The 16,555-nt window shown below is 42.3% G+C and overlaps 1 protein-coding gene across 1 annotated transcript; it reads right to left on the bottom strand.

The window, feature by feature from the left end:
• Positions 1-8,095: 8,095 nt before the first annotated feature.
• On the bottom strand, positions 8,096-16,097 carry MXD3 (MAX dimerization protein 3). Its single transcript, XM_056575028.1, has 6 exons — positions 15,326-16,097; positions 13,389-13,485; positions 12,530-12,559; positions 12,194-12,308; positions 10,086-10,260; positions 8,096-9,274 (listed from the first exon to the last, which is right to left on the bottom strand). Exons 1-6 carry the CDS (start codon positions 15,393-15,395, stop codon positions 9,156-9,158), a joined length of 606 nt encoding a protein of 201 aa, XP_056431003.1. The 5' UTR covers positions 15,396-16,097; the 3' UTR covers positions 8,096-9,155.
• Between the last annotated feature and the right edge of the window lie 458 nt (positions 16,098-16,555).

Raw genomic sequence — 16,555 nt, 5'->3', positions numbered from 1 at the left:
GTCATATTGCAAAATATAGACACTGGTCCCAGCACTAGTGTGCATTGATTCAATGTAACTGTAAAGGGTCAAAGTTCTACACTTTTTGGGGGGGGAATGTGAGGCCAGTATGCTTCAGGTGGGAAAGTTTAAAACATTTGCAAAACAGAAACCCCATTTTGCTCAAATTTTGGACTTCTTGCCCAATTAGAAAGGTTTTTGTAAAGTAGGTAGTAAATGGGTCTGTCCTCCTGCAATGACAGATTTACTACAATTCACGCTAAAGAGCTAGAGTAAATTTTATCTGAAATCTACACCAGTTCAGGGCTAGCATACCCCTTAAAGGAAAACTGTAAGCCACTTCACCCACACTAAACCCATTATACTGGGTGCTAGTGTGGGTGAACTGGAGTTCAACAAGGGGTCACTTACTTTAGAGTTTGCCCTGGCTGCTGAGTTCTCCCCCGCCTAAGTTCTGTTTTTCCTCTGAAGTAGCGCTTTGAAGGCGGTCCCCAGTGTCCATATTTCTTTGGGTCCCGGAGGAAGGGGCCTAAGCCCGCCCCCAGGGTTTGCATATTCATTTTCTTCAACTCCATGTCATAGTGATGTGGAGTCGCATGCCCCCCGAAGCGCAGCGCTCTGTCTGCGGAGCGCATGCGCTTGAAAATTTTACACAGCTCTCACGTCCTGATGAGAGCTCTGCATCCCCGGAGAGCGCTCCTGACTTCTGTAGTGAGGGCCCGGCGTATGCGCAGTTGCAGAGCGCTCTCCGGGGACTCGCAGCTCTCATGTCATCAGGAAATCTTTCACCCTTTAATAATTGGGAGAGAAAATGTTCGTCTCCTGTAATAAAATCTATATTTTCCTTCACTAAAAACTAGGAAAACCCCAATTTTATTGCAAGAGACCTCACATTATGCATGTTTAAAGCATATATAACATAATTATGATAAAGATAAATTAAAACCATAGAAACGTGTGAATCAGGGCAGAAGTAAAAAGTTTTAAAAGTGGATTCTGATGACTAATCGGCTGCCTTTAAGATTTCGGATAAAGAACCACCAGCCTGTTTGACTTTAATGAACATAGCTCCCCTAGTGGAACGTGTTCCAAAGAGGGAGATATCAATGCCCACCAAAGCCATAGTTTGTCTCACCCACCTAGCTAAAGTAGGGGAAGAAACAGGAAGGTGAGGTTTAAAAAATGAGTGAGAAAAAGAGGGATTTCGAAGATTCTGTTTTCTCTTCGTAAGTTTTCAGACAGTCAACTACGCAAAGACTTTTGTGATGGGGAAAGGCTGGATAAAATACTTTTTGTAAGTTGGTTTTAGTACGTCTAGTTATATAGAATATCACTCCCTGAGGAGAAAATTCTCTCAGAAACCCTTTTAAAAGAAATTAAGCATAACAAAACTGTGAGTTTGAAGGATGACAATTAAGTAATTATCTCCCCAGGAATCAATGAGACGTAGGATGATGTTGACATCTCGCGTATATTGATACCTGGTTTGAGGCGGACGTCTGAATTGTATGCCTTTCATCAATTTACAAGTTAAGGGATGTCTACTCACTGGAAGGGCCTGAATCGGAAAATGATAGATATAGCCGATCAATGATCTTTACCTGAATCATATGATGAAGATAAAAAATGTGGGATTTGTGTTATAGGTGCATGTGTACGGAATCCAGATCATATTGATTGCACCAATGACACCAAATCTTCCAGGCAGATCCTTAAGCTGTTTTGGTACCTGGAGCCCAGGCGTCTGATAATAAATCTCTAGCTGAATGAGAAATTTCAGATTCAGATCCTGTTGGCCTGAAATGAACCAGGCTACTAGAGACAGTAGTTCCGACATAACTAAAGAATGAGGGTTGTTCAAAGGATCAGTCCGAATGGATTGGGAAAGAGGAAGTATTTGTGGAAAATCTTTGGTCATCCCTAAATTTTGTAGGAACTATGACTGGGTTGGCCACCAGTGAGTGATCATGACTGTGATGCAACCACCATAGTAGTTCTTCTCGAGTTTCTGGGGTTAAGGTAATTTCGTCGGAATATCCCAAAACCTTTCGTAAATGTTGAGGATTTAATGCCCAGTAATGTAATGGGGCTGGAAATATTGCCTGGATAGATGCTGTTAATAGATCTACTATGCGGGCAATGGTACGGAGTGACATATGAGGTTTGTTCAATACTGATCGGATTTCTTTCTTGGAGGAAAACAGAATAATAATGCATTTTGAGTGTCTATCAGAAAACCTAAAAATTCTATTTGGTAGGAATTAAAGCAGATTTCTCCATATTGATCAGGTTCGATAATAGTCAGTCCATTGAATATGAGTGTGAATGAGAGTCAATGATTGGGCTAATATCAGAATTAATTGGGCGCCTCGAGCTTTGGTTTGGATTTTGTAATTGAATTGGAGTGGTCACGAATTCTATTTGATAACCTAGAACAGCGTTCAAGATCCAAGGATCTGAGATAATTATGTTCCAGGTTTGGAAAAAATGGTTTATCCTTCCTCCTAATGAATGTGAGAAAAACACTGAAGATTCTGACTTGCCTACAGCGGGTTCCAGGTCTCCAGGCTCTTCCTCTTGTTGGAAAGAAAGAAAGGTGGTGGGATATGGATTTGATGGGAAGGAGGTAGTGGGGAAAGAGGATCTAGCCTCGAAATGGGGAGGGGCTCTATGAAAATTTCCTCCATAGGCTTATTGGCTGGGAAACCGCCCCCTGACGTTAACCAGCTCTGTCAAAAACCTTCCCTTGAAAGACCTTTTTTTAGGTTCCTTCACAAAGGAATCCCCAAAAAGGAGATCCTCTGTGGGGTCATCGGACAAGCTGGAGGTCCAGCTTCATTAAGACTGACCGTTTGCATTAGGAGCAGAGAGCAGCGTTAGCGCTGCCAAAGAAACAAATTGCCCATTGGGCCCATCCATGCAGTATGGTCAAGTCAACTAGCTTTTCAGAAATAATGTCCTCCTCTGCCAGATCAAGTATTTTTGTTAGCAGACCTTTAAAGGTCTATAAGCCTGTCCTGCACAGTCTTAAAGGAGTGGCCTACCCCCTTTTTGGGGGTTTTACTCATTTTTATTTAGAAATTTAACTAGAATAGGATCCAGTTCAGGGGTAAAGGACAGTTTTTGGGGAAGTGTGGGTCTTGCACGCTCCGCCTTATGTTTATTTCTGATGGTTCTATCTAAGGTTTTCCTGACCCAGGTACTAATATATTTAGTTACTTGAGAATGGGGCACCCATTCCCGACATGGGGTGTTTGATAAGGCTAGGGTTAAAAAAAAAAAAGGATGCCAGACGCATCCAAAATGACTGCGTTAGATTTATCCGGTACATCTATATCATCCTCTCCCTCATCCAGGAGGTCCTCATTCAGAAATATCATTTGAATCTGATGACTCAGAATTCTCATCAGAGGAATTGTTAGAAGTATTAAAAGAATTAGGCTTCATCCTATGGATGCTAGTTTTTTAATTACCACCTCAGGGTTATTGGATGTGGTTGTATAACGTCATGTAAATCGCTTTCTGGGAAAGCAGTAATGGTAACCTGGTCCTTTAGAATTTTTTATGGTTTCATCTTGTGAGATGGATTAGGACTGGTAGATAGAAGTCTCTCTTGTGAGACCAGCAGCCGTGTTAGTGGTGGAATCGTCTGCATATCAAAACTGCTCTGAGGGCGTACGTGGTGCCACCTGAGAATTGTGAGGAGCTGACTGGGACATTGCCATTGTCACAGCGAGAAATAACCTCCTGCATGGAGGACATGGCAGAGAGAGAGCGAGATCTCACAACACACAACTTTCAGCTGCAGCAACAATATATGGCCATGAGGGGAGTATAAGACCAGAAATGGACAAAATAGCTAGAATTGAGAAAAAGAACAGCAATGGATGCACAGGGAGAACGGAACTTGTGAGAGAAATACAATTGCCTTCCAACGGGAGTGAGCTGCTCCCGCCAGAAAGAGATGACATTTTCTTAATCTGCATCACGGCTGAGGACCAACCATAAATAAGTGTAGTCTCACAAGACACTGACAAGCAGTGTCTCGAGTGACGGGACCAGCGGAGGGGAGAGAAAAAATATATAGCGCAGAGAAACCGAAATGGAAAAAGAATTAAAGGGTGAAAACAGGTAACTGATAAGGGCAAAACGCCATAATATAAGTGTGTGGATTATAAACATGTGAAAAAATGAGAAAAAGATGAAAGGATAGTGTGTGTGTGTGTGTGTGTGTGTGTGTGTGTGTGTGTGTGTATAAGTGTATAATTAAAAAATGTTTTATATATATATATATATTTTTATATTTGGGGAAACAAGGTGGACAAAAAAAGAGAAAAACTATTTGAGAGCATAGGTGTACTTATCTTTGGTGAAGCAGCAAAGCGGACCTTATTCACCTGGCTCCAGAAAAAATCTTAATCTTTCCAGTACTTATCAGCTGCTAAAGTTGAGTTGTTCTTTTCTGTCTGATCACAGTGCTCTCTACTGCCACCTCTCTGTCTCAGGAACTGTCCAGAGCATGAGAGGTTTGCTATGGGGATTTGCTCCTAATCTGGACAGTTATTTAATAGTAATTTTACAAATCTGTTTTTTACCTTTTTAGAGCCTATTCATATGAAAAACATTTGTTTAACCCCTTTAAAGCCAAAACCAGTGGGAGCAAAGAAGTTGTTTGAATCTTTCTATTACTTTTCTGTGTTTTGAATCCACTCATAGCTTTAGCATAGTGACCAAATTAACACATGAATGAGGCCTAAATATTGTTCATTTTAAGTGTAAATTTAATGACTGGGGAAATTATTTCTGAGAATCTTACCCTGTTGACAACCACATGCAGAAAATGTGGGGCATTAGTTGTACCAGAAATTCTTGTCACCAGGGGGAAAACTACATTGTTTAAAATGTTTGAATGCCCATCAAGGTCTTATGACTAAGTTAATTTCAACAACTGATAACCCCAGGCTTCTCTACTACAGTGATTCCCCCCCCCCCCACCGACCTACGATGGCCATCACATAAACAGCTATCCCGCAGCGCAGACTTTTTCAGCTGCCACCGGATAGCTGTTTAATGTCCTCCGGTGAGTGTCGCTCACCTGCCTCCTACGTTCCGGACCGTCCTCTTCTTGCTCCACTGCATGGCCATCGCTCTCCTTCGTCGTCATCACGTCGCCGCGCATGCCATCCCGTCATCCAATGGGAGCGGCGTGCGCAGCGATGTGGTGATGGCCATGGAGAGCGACGATCCAGGGTGGCGGTGACGATCTGGAACGGCGGTGACACGTGAGTATAACTTTCTATATTATTATTATTATTGCACGAATCCCTCAACATATGATGGATTCAAGTAACGATGGTTCATTTGGAACAAATTGCCATCGTATGTTGAGGAATCACTGTAGAGTCAGAATAAAAGCAGTTGTACCCATAACTACCCCCTGCTTGTGACCAGAACACATGTGAACTCTGATTCTCATGTTTACGCCATCAGACGTTTTTGGTCTAGTTAGTTCTGGTGTGCATGTAGACATAGGTACAAACTTCGCCCATTTTGTAGTTTCATGTAATGTTCATACCAGGCTCTCCTTGTGTTAAACATGACTTTTTTGAGTCTTTTACAGTACATTACCAAGGGTATAAAGAGTTGGGTGGAATCTTCTTGCCAAGTGTCTAGTTTCAGGAAATGTGGCATTTGTTTGTCAAAAGTGTAGATGTTCCCCTTGCAGCAATGGGATTTATACATTGTAGGATAAATGTTATCAAGCATTGAATGCCAGTTTGCAGGTGGATTAATTTTAAAAAATTTGACATGTGTCTTTACATCGTAATAGCTTTAGAACGCTTTTTCTGAGCGGAGCGATTCTGAGATTTTGTTTTTTCGTGACATATTGTACTTTATATAAGTGGTGCATTTTTTTGTGAAAAACTTCAAAATATTGTGAAAAACTGGGCATTTTTTTTTTTATGGCGTTCACTGTGCGGTAAAAGTGTTATATTTATTGTGTTGGTACGATTATGGCGATTCCCCTTTTTATATTTCCTGTTCTGAGAAAAATGAGTGTTTTTCCCTTTTTTGTGTTATAATTTTCCGACAGACTTAACTTTTTTATATTTTTTGTCCACTGCCATTGAGTGAGGGCTTATATTTTGTGGGACAAGCTGTACTTATTATTATCATTTTCGCGATATATGCTACCTTTTTGATCTTTCTTCCGCTATTTGTACCAAAATTGGCGAAAATAGCACTTTTTTTTTTACTGCGTGAGGGATAATTTATTATAGCTGTATAGTACACATTACAGACGTGGCAAGACCTAGTTTGTATATGATTTTTTTTTTTGTTTTATAATACAGGGCTTTTATTGGGAAAGGGGCATTTTCTTTTTTTTTTTACACTTCATACTTTTATTGAAGAACCTTATTATTTTCACCACCTTTTACAGGTTATACTATGTAGCAATACATTTGTACTGCAGTACAGTATTGACCTGATGAGCTGCACACACTACAGCCTGGATCTCACAGGCTTCCGTAACAGGCAGACAGGATGTCATCATCTGACCTCCTGCTGCTATAGCAACCAACGGCAACCCGCGATTGTATTGCAGCGCGGCTGTTGGTGAACAGGGGGAGCACCCTCGCCCCCCCCCCCCCCCCGTCAACACCAGAGGTGCTGTGATCAGGATTGATCATGGCACCTATTGTGTTATTGCTGCCAGGACCAGCAGGACCCCAGCTGTGATTGACAGCCGGGTCCCGCCGCCACTCTCCTGAGCTGTGTGTGGTAGAGCAGGACATTGTCAGGACGTATGCATATGTCCCAGCGTACAAACATGTTGGGTGCTGGGAGGTGTTAATGTTACATCACTAATACAGCCTGTAAAAGGCATCTGAAAGATAAGCCACAATATGCAACTCTTTAGGCCCCACCTATGAGTCTTCAGAAATCATGTCTTTTTTTTTTTTTTTTTTTTTAAGATGTGTCTAAATTTATCTAAGTTCATATGACAATAAACAAGGCACACAATCTCATAATAAACTGGTAAGTTCTCCCCCAAAGCGCGTTTTGTTATTTTGTGGCATTTAGAAAAAAATATATATTTTCTAGATGGACAAAAAGCTTCAGTCACAAGTGTGTTATATGTCCACATATGTTTGGTCTTTTCAAGGAATCTAAATCCCAGAGCTGCTTAGTCAAAGCCAACATCATGGATGTTTTTTCCCCACCCCCCAGACCAGGCTGCATTTTTCTCATACATTATACAGTGACCCCTCGACCTACGATGGCCCCGACATACGATCATTTCAACATACGATGGCCTCTCAGAGGCCATCGCATGTTGAAGGCAGCATCAAGATACAATGCTTTTTTTATGTCGGGGCCATTGCATAAACGGCTATCCGGCAGTGCAGACTGCATCAGCTGCCTCCGGATAGCCGTTTACGGTGCCCCGTGTGCTCCGCTGACTATCACTTACCTGTCCTCGGGGCTCTGGCGCGTCCTCTTCGGGTTCCTCTGCATCGTCGGCGCTCTCCATCATCGTCATCACGTCACTGCGCACGCCGTCCCGTCATCCAATAGGAGCGGCGTACGTAGTGACGTGATGGCGGTGATGGAGAGCGAGGATGACGGAGAAGCAGAGGCTTTGCCGGAGTGTCGGGGATGCGGCGACATCCAGGGCAGTGGTGACGATCCAGAGCGGCGGGGACAGGTGAGTACAACTTCCAATACCAGTGGTCTACAACCTGCGGACCTTCAGATATTGCAAAACTACAACTCCCAGCATGCCCGGACAGCCGTTGGCTGTCCGGGCATGCTGGGTGTTGTATTTTTGCAATATCTGGAGGTCCGCAGGTTGTAGACCACTGTCCTGTACTTTCCATTGCACGGATCCCTCAACAAACGATGGTCCATTTGAAATGGATTACATCGTATGTTGAGGGACCACTGTATTAGTGTCAAATTTTGTAGTAATATATGGAACCTATGCAGAAGTCTTACGGACAGAACAACCCATTTTTCATGTTTTTTTTTTTTTCCCAACCCCCATCTAGTATGGCCTGTCCATTAGATCTAATGCTGGTACTAGCACTGCTGAAGCTCTATGTATTTCAATATGAAGAAGTACAAGCATTTCTACAGAACAAAAACCACATTTACTAAAATAGAAGTTACATTATAAAATGCTTATTCAGAGGTTCCCCCTCTTTACCCATACAAATAGTGGTTGGGCTCAGGAATGTAAGTAAGCTGCTCATCTTAAATCAGGGGGTATAACATCCAGTCCCTACTGCTGTAAGGAATGGTGGAGTCCTTCCAACTAAAAGCTTGTGCTATGCTAAGAGATCCGCTAAGGCAGCTCGATCAAGACGCTTCTCCTCTTCAGCAAGTGCATGGAAAAGTTTGGACTTTTTACAATAGATTATCAGTCATGTAAACATTAAACTTCCCAGAGATAATTTTATATTATTTTTCCACATGTTATTTTACTGGAAATAAAATGTGAGACTGATGACCCTGGAGAATGTGATTGAAATCTCACAAGCTTGCTTCCTGTAAGTCCTGCAGCATAGTTCTTAGACCTTTTATGAAGAATAAAAATATATTTATAGTTGTTTACATGGTGTTCCTTTAAGTGCACACATTACAAAGTGCTTCTTAGATGTCCGGGAGTGTTGTACAACCAGTGCACAGCAATGTGGTGAAAGAGGCTCCGGCATTTCTTTGTGTACAATAAATTATGTGATCAGGATGGCACTTAACATGGGACGTGCTGGTTACATAAGAGCCATGGTATCTAAACAGAACTATGTCCAGAGGTCCCAATAGTCTTCTTCAATATTAAAATACAGTTTTCTACAAAAGCATTGTTACTGCCATATGCTCTATACCCCAACAAAGAACTTAGCTGCAGTTCATCCACACAGCTATGCCAATGAAGGATGTAGAGTTCATAGTAGACTGTAGATCACCACCATGAAAGCTATGGGGGAGGGGAAATACACCTGTCCAAAGGAAGGACAGTCAGTTACTCTCCCTTCATGAGAAGATCCTTGAAGGGTTTCTGAGCTATGGCATTTTAGGAGTTGAATATATGCTAGTTAAGAGTCTTCATAAAGGTGTGTTATTGCTAATCGGGATTTTCATCACTGTTGTCAAAGCCAGGCATGGGCTGGAGTAGAGTAACTGTGCTCCATTCCAGCACTAAATGAAACAAATAGGTCCCCTTCATTGGCTCCCAGGATGACTCCTTCTACATCTACTTCCAAATCCTCTGTAAGACAAAAAGATATATAAAGTCTGTACAAGAAAAAAAAAAAGCAAGTAAACAGGCACTGCAAGTGTAGATTCAACTTGATAAATCACTAGAACAGCCACATGTGGTAATGGTAGCGGTCAGTACTCAATGTTGATAGTTAATAAACGATAAGATCACAATAAAAAAACATGGCAACTCACCAAGGCTGAGGTCTGTAAAGCAGTGGTTTATTCCGACCAGAAGAAGCGTCGTTTGACATGAAACGGATGTTGCCTTGTCCCACTCTCCCTCACTTTACCTGTTTTAGTGTCAGCATGGACTTGTGATGTGTGCTTCAATAAACCACTGCTTTACAGACGTCAGCCTCTGTGAGTTGCCATATCTTTATTGTGATTAGAGATGAGCGAATTTACAGTAAATTCAATTCGTTGCGAACTTCTTGGCTCGGCAGTTGATGACTTTATCCTGCGTAAATTAGTTCAGCCTTCAGGTGCTCCGGTGGGCTGGAAAAGGTGGATACATTCCTAGGAAAGTCTCCTAGGACTGTATCCACCTTTTCCAGCCCACCGGAGCACCTGAAAGCTGAACTAATTTATGCAGGAAAAGTCATCAACTGCCGAGCCGAGAAGTTCGTGACGAATCGAATTTACTGTAAGTTCGCTCATCTCCAATTGTGATCTTTTCGTGTATTACAAAGTGTATGTATGTACATATTCTATAAATATATACATATACACACACACTTACATACACTTTAATTCGGGATCTTTTTTTTTTTTTTTTTTTTTTTTTTTAAACCAGCCTTATTCCTCTTGCTGGGACCCACCTTGGTCAGAGTCTGACCGTTCAGATGACAATGTGGAAGAGTCCAAGCTATCTGCTCTTATACGTTCAGTGCTGCTAGAGGGTAGAAGCCGTTTTAGTCTTTGTCGTAGCCTCTGTTGCTCAGTCCTTAATTTTTCTTTTAGATTCTTTGCTCTCAGTTCCTGATCCTCCAGTTTCTGCAATAAATTAAATAAACAGGTCTCTTATCTTATACAAAGATTGTATTACTTTCCTCTCTTTGGGTACAGACCTTCCCTGCCATCTGGACAGGTCTGGTCCCCACAGGAACTCCCCTGCTCAGCCAAGCGCTGGCCGCTGCGCTATCCCATCTCAGTCAGTGATTGGTTGAGCGGGCAGTTCCTATAGAAACAATGCATCACAGGAACAAGAAAGAAGTTTGAACAGTGGAGCAAAGTTTTTCTATTGTATACCACCACTAGCCAAATACATTTTTTTGCTATTTAATCCTTGGCACTCTTTTGCCCTCCCTAAGGGTAAGGAAGGTCTATGGGTCTCATTTAAAGGAGTAGTCTAATGAAAAGTATCTTCAGTCTTTCCTTTGTGCCCAGGCTGCAAAAAAAAAAAAAAAAAAAAACTTTAACTCCCCTTCCTCCATTCCCCAGTAGCACCGCTAGAGCTGTTCAGTCCTCCGAACTGGTCTTCTTCCGTGTGCACAGATCATCGCACTGCTCTCAGTCGCCGGTGATAGGCTAAGCGCAGGGTGATGATCCGTACACACGAAAGAAGGAAAAAGACCAGATTGGAGGACTGTACAGCTGTAGCAGCACTACAGTTGAACAGAGGAAAGTGAGTTAAGGTTTTGGGGGGGTTTTTTGCAGCCCAGGCTGAAGATACTTTTCACTAGGCTACTCCTTTAACCCCTTTAACTGAGCGTTTTTCCACTTTAGTTTTTTCCTCCTTACCTTTTAAAAATCATAACCCTTTAAATTTTGCACCTAAAAATCCATATCATGGCTTATTTTTTGTGCCACCAATTCAACTTTGTAATGACGTTAGTCATTTTACCCAAAAATCTATGGCAAAAAAAATGCGACAAATTGAAGAAAAAATAGCATTTTGTAAATTTTGGGGGCTTCCGTTTCTACGCAGTACATTTTTCGGTAAAAATTACACATTATCTTTATTCTTTAGGTCAATACAATTAAAATGATACCCTACTTATATAGGTTTGATTTTGTCGTACTTCTAGAAATAAACTACATGCAGGAAAATGTATACGTTTAAAATTGTCATCTTCTGACCCCTATAACTTTATTTTTCCCCATACGGGGATGTATGAGGGCTCCTTTTTTGCACCGTAATGTGAAGTTTTTAATCGGTACCATTTTTTGTTCTTGTTAGACTTTTTGATTTTTATGGTTGGTTTTTATGGTATAAAGTGTGACCAAAAATACGCTATTTTGGACTTTGGAATTTTTCTGCGCATACGCCATTGACCGTGCAGTTTAATTAACAATATATTTATATAGGCAATGCCACTTTTTTTTTTTTATGGGAAAAGCAGGGTGATTCAAACTTATTAGGGAAGGGGTTAAATGATCTTGAACTTTTTTTTTTTTTGCAAAGTTATAACCCTGCCGTAGCGGTGTTCTGCGGCAAGGGGTTAATGTATACACAGTTTAAATTGCAAAGGAAGTTTAGTTCAGCACTGCTAGGTATATAAAAGCACACTGAAGACTGGTAATAGAGATGAAGGTTGCTGGAGTGAAGTGTATGGTGGTGTTCTGACACATGCGTAGCAAAAATCCAATAACAAGCAGAAAAATAGTCGTCGACGCACCAGTCTTCGTCTTCAAATCTTGGCTTTATTGAAACAAACTCACATAAAATGTTACAGGAGAGGGACAGTAGAGGATGGTACCTACCTTACCCCCAGCCCTACAGTCCCTCTCCTGTAACGTTTTATGTGAGTGTTTCAATAAAGCTAAGATTTGAAGATGAAGACTGGTGCGTCGCTGACAATTTTTCTGCTGGCTATTGCGTATACACAGTTTCCCCAGCACATAAGTTAATTTCACATTGCGGTGCACATTTCCCATATTAGACAAGTATTTCCCTATTGGAGCCTTACAATGTGCACTGACTCACTTTAATGTGCTGTCTGGCTCTGTGCAGGAGGCTGAGAGTTGTATGACGGGACGTGTCCACACTTAAAGGAACTTGCTGCTTTAACTGTTCTAGACACCTCCGCAGCTGAGCTCTCCTAGGAAAAGAATTGCAGATTGAATGTTTTGTACCTCATACATCACAGACAGCCATAGAGGTTTTTCTTAACTGTGTAAAATATATTCATTATTTCATGGCTGTAAAAGTGTTTGGGTACCACAAAATCACTTAGGACGAGAGGAGTTTAACAAGTGGTGAAGAAAACATTTCTGTAATTACATGAGAAAAGAAATGAAGACAAACAATATAGTCACTCACCGATGCTTCTCCAGCTCATTGTGGACAGACCTGAAAGTATATGAAAGGGGGGGGGGGACTGTTAAACTTTCAGGCAGAAATTGTAGACAAGAGTTCTGGGTAATCGTGAGTTAAGGAAAAAGCTGAATCTACCACCATTCTATCTGTTTTATATATTTCTAGTATAGGACAGGTTCAGGCTTTCTACCAGTATTTCAATCTCTGTCAGTGAACTCAATGATTAAGAGAATTTGCTGTATTTTGTATATGGTAAGTACAAGCAGAGCTATTAAAGCTTATTTTCCTTTCACACCACGTTTTCAGCCTACGGCTGCTGGATCCGGCTGGGGGAGGGGAAAACTGTGCACTCCCGTATGCCAGCCGGGCCGGCGCTGAAATCCATTTACTTAAAAGGAGCCAACCGGAGTCACCATTTGACTACGTTCGGCTCATTTCTGCCCCATATCCGGCTTTCTGACCGGACCTAAAACCGTAGTATACTATGGTTTTAGGTCCGGTCAGAAAACCGGATACGGGTCGAAAATGAGCCGACTGGAGTAAACTGTGACTCCGGTCGGCTTATTAAAGTAAATGGATTTCAGCGTCGGTCCGGCTGGGGTACAGGAGCGCACGGTTTTCCCCTCCCCCAGCCGGATCTGGCAGCCGTAGGCTGAAAACGTGGTGTGTAAGCACCCTTATAATGATATACATTGGTGACTAACGCTTATCTGGGATACTAATTGTAGTGCCAGAGACATGGATGAGAAGGTAGACAGTGAGCAGTCTACATGCATGAACACACTGCTTCCCATCAATTAAATCCAGCCACCCATTGTGATAGTTGACGTTGAACAATTGTTATTTGGTACCCAGCTCTTACCTAACACTGTCAGGGTTGCTGGTGGTCCTCTGCCGTTTCCTCCTACCAGGTGTAGAAGTATCGCAGGGTAGTATTGAGGCATATCCGTGTTCTGCTTCTGTTATAAAAGTAATTGTGGAGGATAACATTCAAATATGCTGATGAGTTACAATCTGCTGTTTTTTTTATATATATTAATGCCCCCCAGTGCTGCTGACATCAGTCCTGTCTTCTGGCCCCTGACACGTAATACTGCGGCTCAGCATGTCCAGGCCCGGCCATTTTCCTGGTGCCCGAGCCAGTACATGACACTGCGGTTCATCCCATCACCGGCCAAGGCGGGACATTGCTGCAGTCTACGATTAGCTGAACCGCAGGGTTACATGTCGGGCAACAAAAAACGGAAAAAAAGACAGGACAGCAATATCGCTGGCACCAGGTAAATTAATATTCATTACTTTTATTCTGGCAGCCCAGGCATAAGGGATAAAAAAATGTTTTCACTGGAGTTCTCCTTTAATGGGTGAGGTCTACTAGATAAACTACCATCACACTGGGCACCAAACTATTGTGTTTTGTGGCTATGATTTTAGTCACACACAAACTGTTGTGTCTTTGGTTAACAAAAAAAAAATGGCAGTTTTTGGTATGTTACATGTGTGTTTCCCAAGTCACATGATTCAAGGATGACAATCTGAATAATTTAATTCGTAATATGAAAAAAAAAACAGATTACTTATTGTGGGACAAGTTGTACTATGTAATGGCACCATTTTGGAAAACAACTTATTGATTACATCTTATTTCATATTTATTTTTTATGGAGGGGATAGTGGGGGGAAAAAGCAAAAGGCAAAATACTACTTTTTTTCCATTTAAAAAAAATAAATAAATAAGGGAAAAAAGCCGCCACACAGCTCCAAGAAAAAATGCATTGGGTATTGAAATTCGGCAAATAATCTATTCTCACTTGTAAGGTCACACGTGTCGTATTTCTGCAGCTTATTTTGCTACCCATTCATTTCAATGGGTAGAAAAACACATCAAAATATGCCAGGTGTGTCCCTTATAGTTCCGGCTGTTACTGACCTGAATATGTATAGGATTTATTAATTCTCTAGTGATTTGCAAACAGAAGAATGTGCTCTCATGTAATGCACTATACCCATCTACATTATACTATATCCAGCCACATACATTAGGCCTGATAAATGGAAACCAATCTCATAGCCAGGTTGCGTATTTGTTTGCGTAGACCTTTGGGTAGGTTGATACATTTCTCCCTCTGATCGCGGAATACCAAAACATCATGTTAAGGGGATCTGCGGCCTCATTGCTTTCTGGAGCTGAGCAGAGTCATCTAGGGACTGTACGAGACATGTGCGCTATTTAAAGAGTATCACACGTTTGAGACTGCTGAAAATAGACTGACTGTCGGGCATGCTGGAAGTTGTAGTTTTGCAACAGCTGAAGGCACACTGGTATGTATGTTTAGACTGAGTATCTTGTATAGATTTGCATTATGCAGCCTGTGCACAGATACATTGACATCCCATTTTGATGAATGGCCCCCAAGATGTAATCATCTGAAAATACATGTGGTGCCAAGGAGTAAGGGCATGTGCAGCATATGAACATACCCTAAAGGAAATACAGACTATGAATGTAATCTAGGGATAAACAACATGGAGCCTGGGGAGAGACAATGAAGAGGAGACTGCCTGGGGATTGTATGGCAGCTGGGATGATGGCACAGGCCTCAGGATCTCATAACAGGTGTTCTAGGAGGGGCAGGTAGTGGTTACACACAAAGAGCTGCCATAGCAGGATCACCCTCCACATAGTATACAGGAGGGGCATAGTCCGCTGGGGGGCGCTGCACAGTGATGTAAACACAAGAGGGGGAGGGGAGAAGATGGATAGCAGATGTGGCCCCGGTACTATGGGGCCCTCCTTACCTCTCTCCCTCCTCTCCACGTACTCGGCCGCCTGTAGCAGGACCTGCAGGTTGGTGGGCAGCTGCTCCATAGCTGGCAGTGCGGTATGTGGCAGCAGGGACGGTCGCTGTCACCTCTCCGTGTCACCCAAGGGCCCCGGCCTACCCAGCTTCTGCCGCTCTACACACGCGTCCTGTGAACGGGGATAGGCCTGGCAGGAGTCCTCGGTGACCCGGAGACACTGGGCCCGATCGGATTCAGCCGGAGATCCGGACGCTGTTTTCCTACACAATGTAACCAAGACTAAGCAGTCAGCTGACCCCGCCTAGACCACGCCCATATGTCACACACCCACTCAAGCTGTGCCCGCTACTGCCAACAAAGAGCTGTGCCCGCGGTGCCCGGACCCTGTATCCCCGGCTGGGCGGGTGCTGCCAGCCCTTTCTCCCGGTTTGTTCGTTGTTTCAGACGCTAACACTCGGTTATCACGGAGCTTCCTGAAACGGGCGGAGAATTCTGGAAGTTGATGGTGATTGGCTGATTAAAAGATGGGTGTGGACTACGGCGTGACGTCACCAAGGATGGCAACAGAATCAGGCGGGAATAGAGAATTCTTTCAAATTTTTAAATCCTCCATTTCAGGGATAATGGTGATTGAGCGGCGCATTGGGCGCCCCCTGCCGGGGAAAGAGAGGTAGTGCCCAGAAGGTGGGTAGCGGACTGCCCATAGTCCTCACCTCTCATCAGTACAACTGTGCACTTACATTACCGGACATAAGCACATACGGATTTGCTTTAGTAGTAAAAATCTAAATAACAGCTGAGACGTACAACGTTCGCCTACAATAAATATATATATATATATATATATATATATATACATACTGTATACATATACTGTGTGTGTGTGTGTGTATATATATATATATATGTATATATATATATATATATATATATATATATATATATATATATATATATATATATATATATAAATATAGTAGTGCTGTGTACCACCAGGACCCATATTTTACTAGCCTAAGAGACTGTTTAAATCCAATTCTCTCTATACATTGTGGACATACATAGGCATTCTGTAGTAGTAGTAGTAATGCCCCACTGTGTCCTACACAATACTGGGGGGCCCCTAGGAATGGTGCCACCTTATTTGCCACCACAGTAAGAGTTCCCCCTTATGCTTTAGAAGTGTTCCACCCTAGTATTAGTATAAACTCTTTGTGCCCCTACTCA

This window comes from Hyla sarda, chromosome 4, assembly GCF_029499605.1.
Source record: "Hyla sarda isolate aHylSar1 chromosome 4, aHylSar1.hap1, whole genome shotgun sequence".
NCBI lineage: Eukaryota > Metazoa > Chordata > Amphibia > Anura > Hylidae > Hyla > Hyla sarda.
This window is presented reverse-complemented; position numbering and strand designations above follow the sequence as displayed.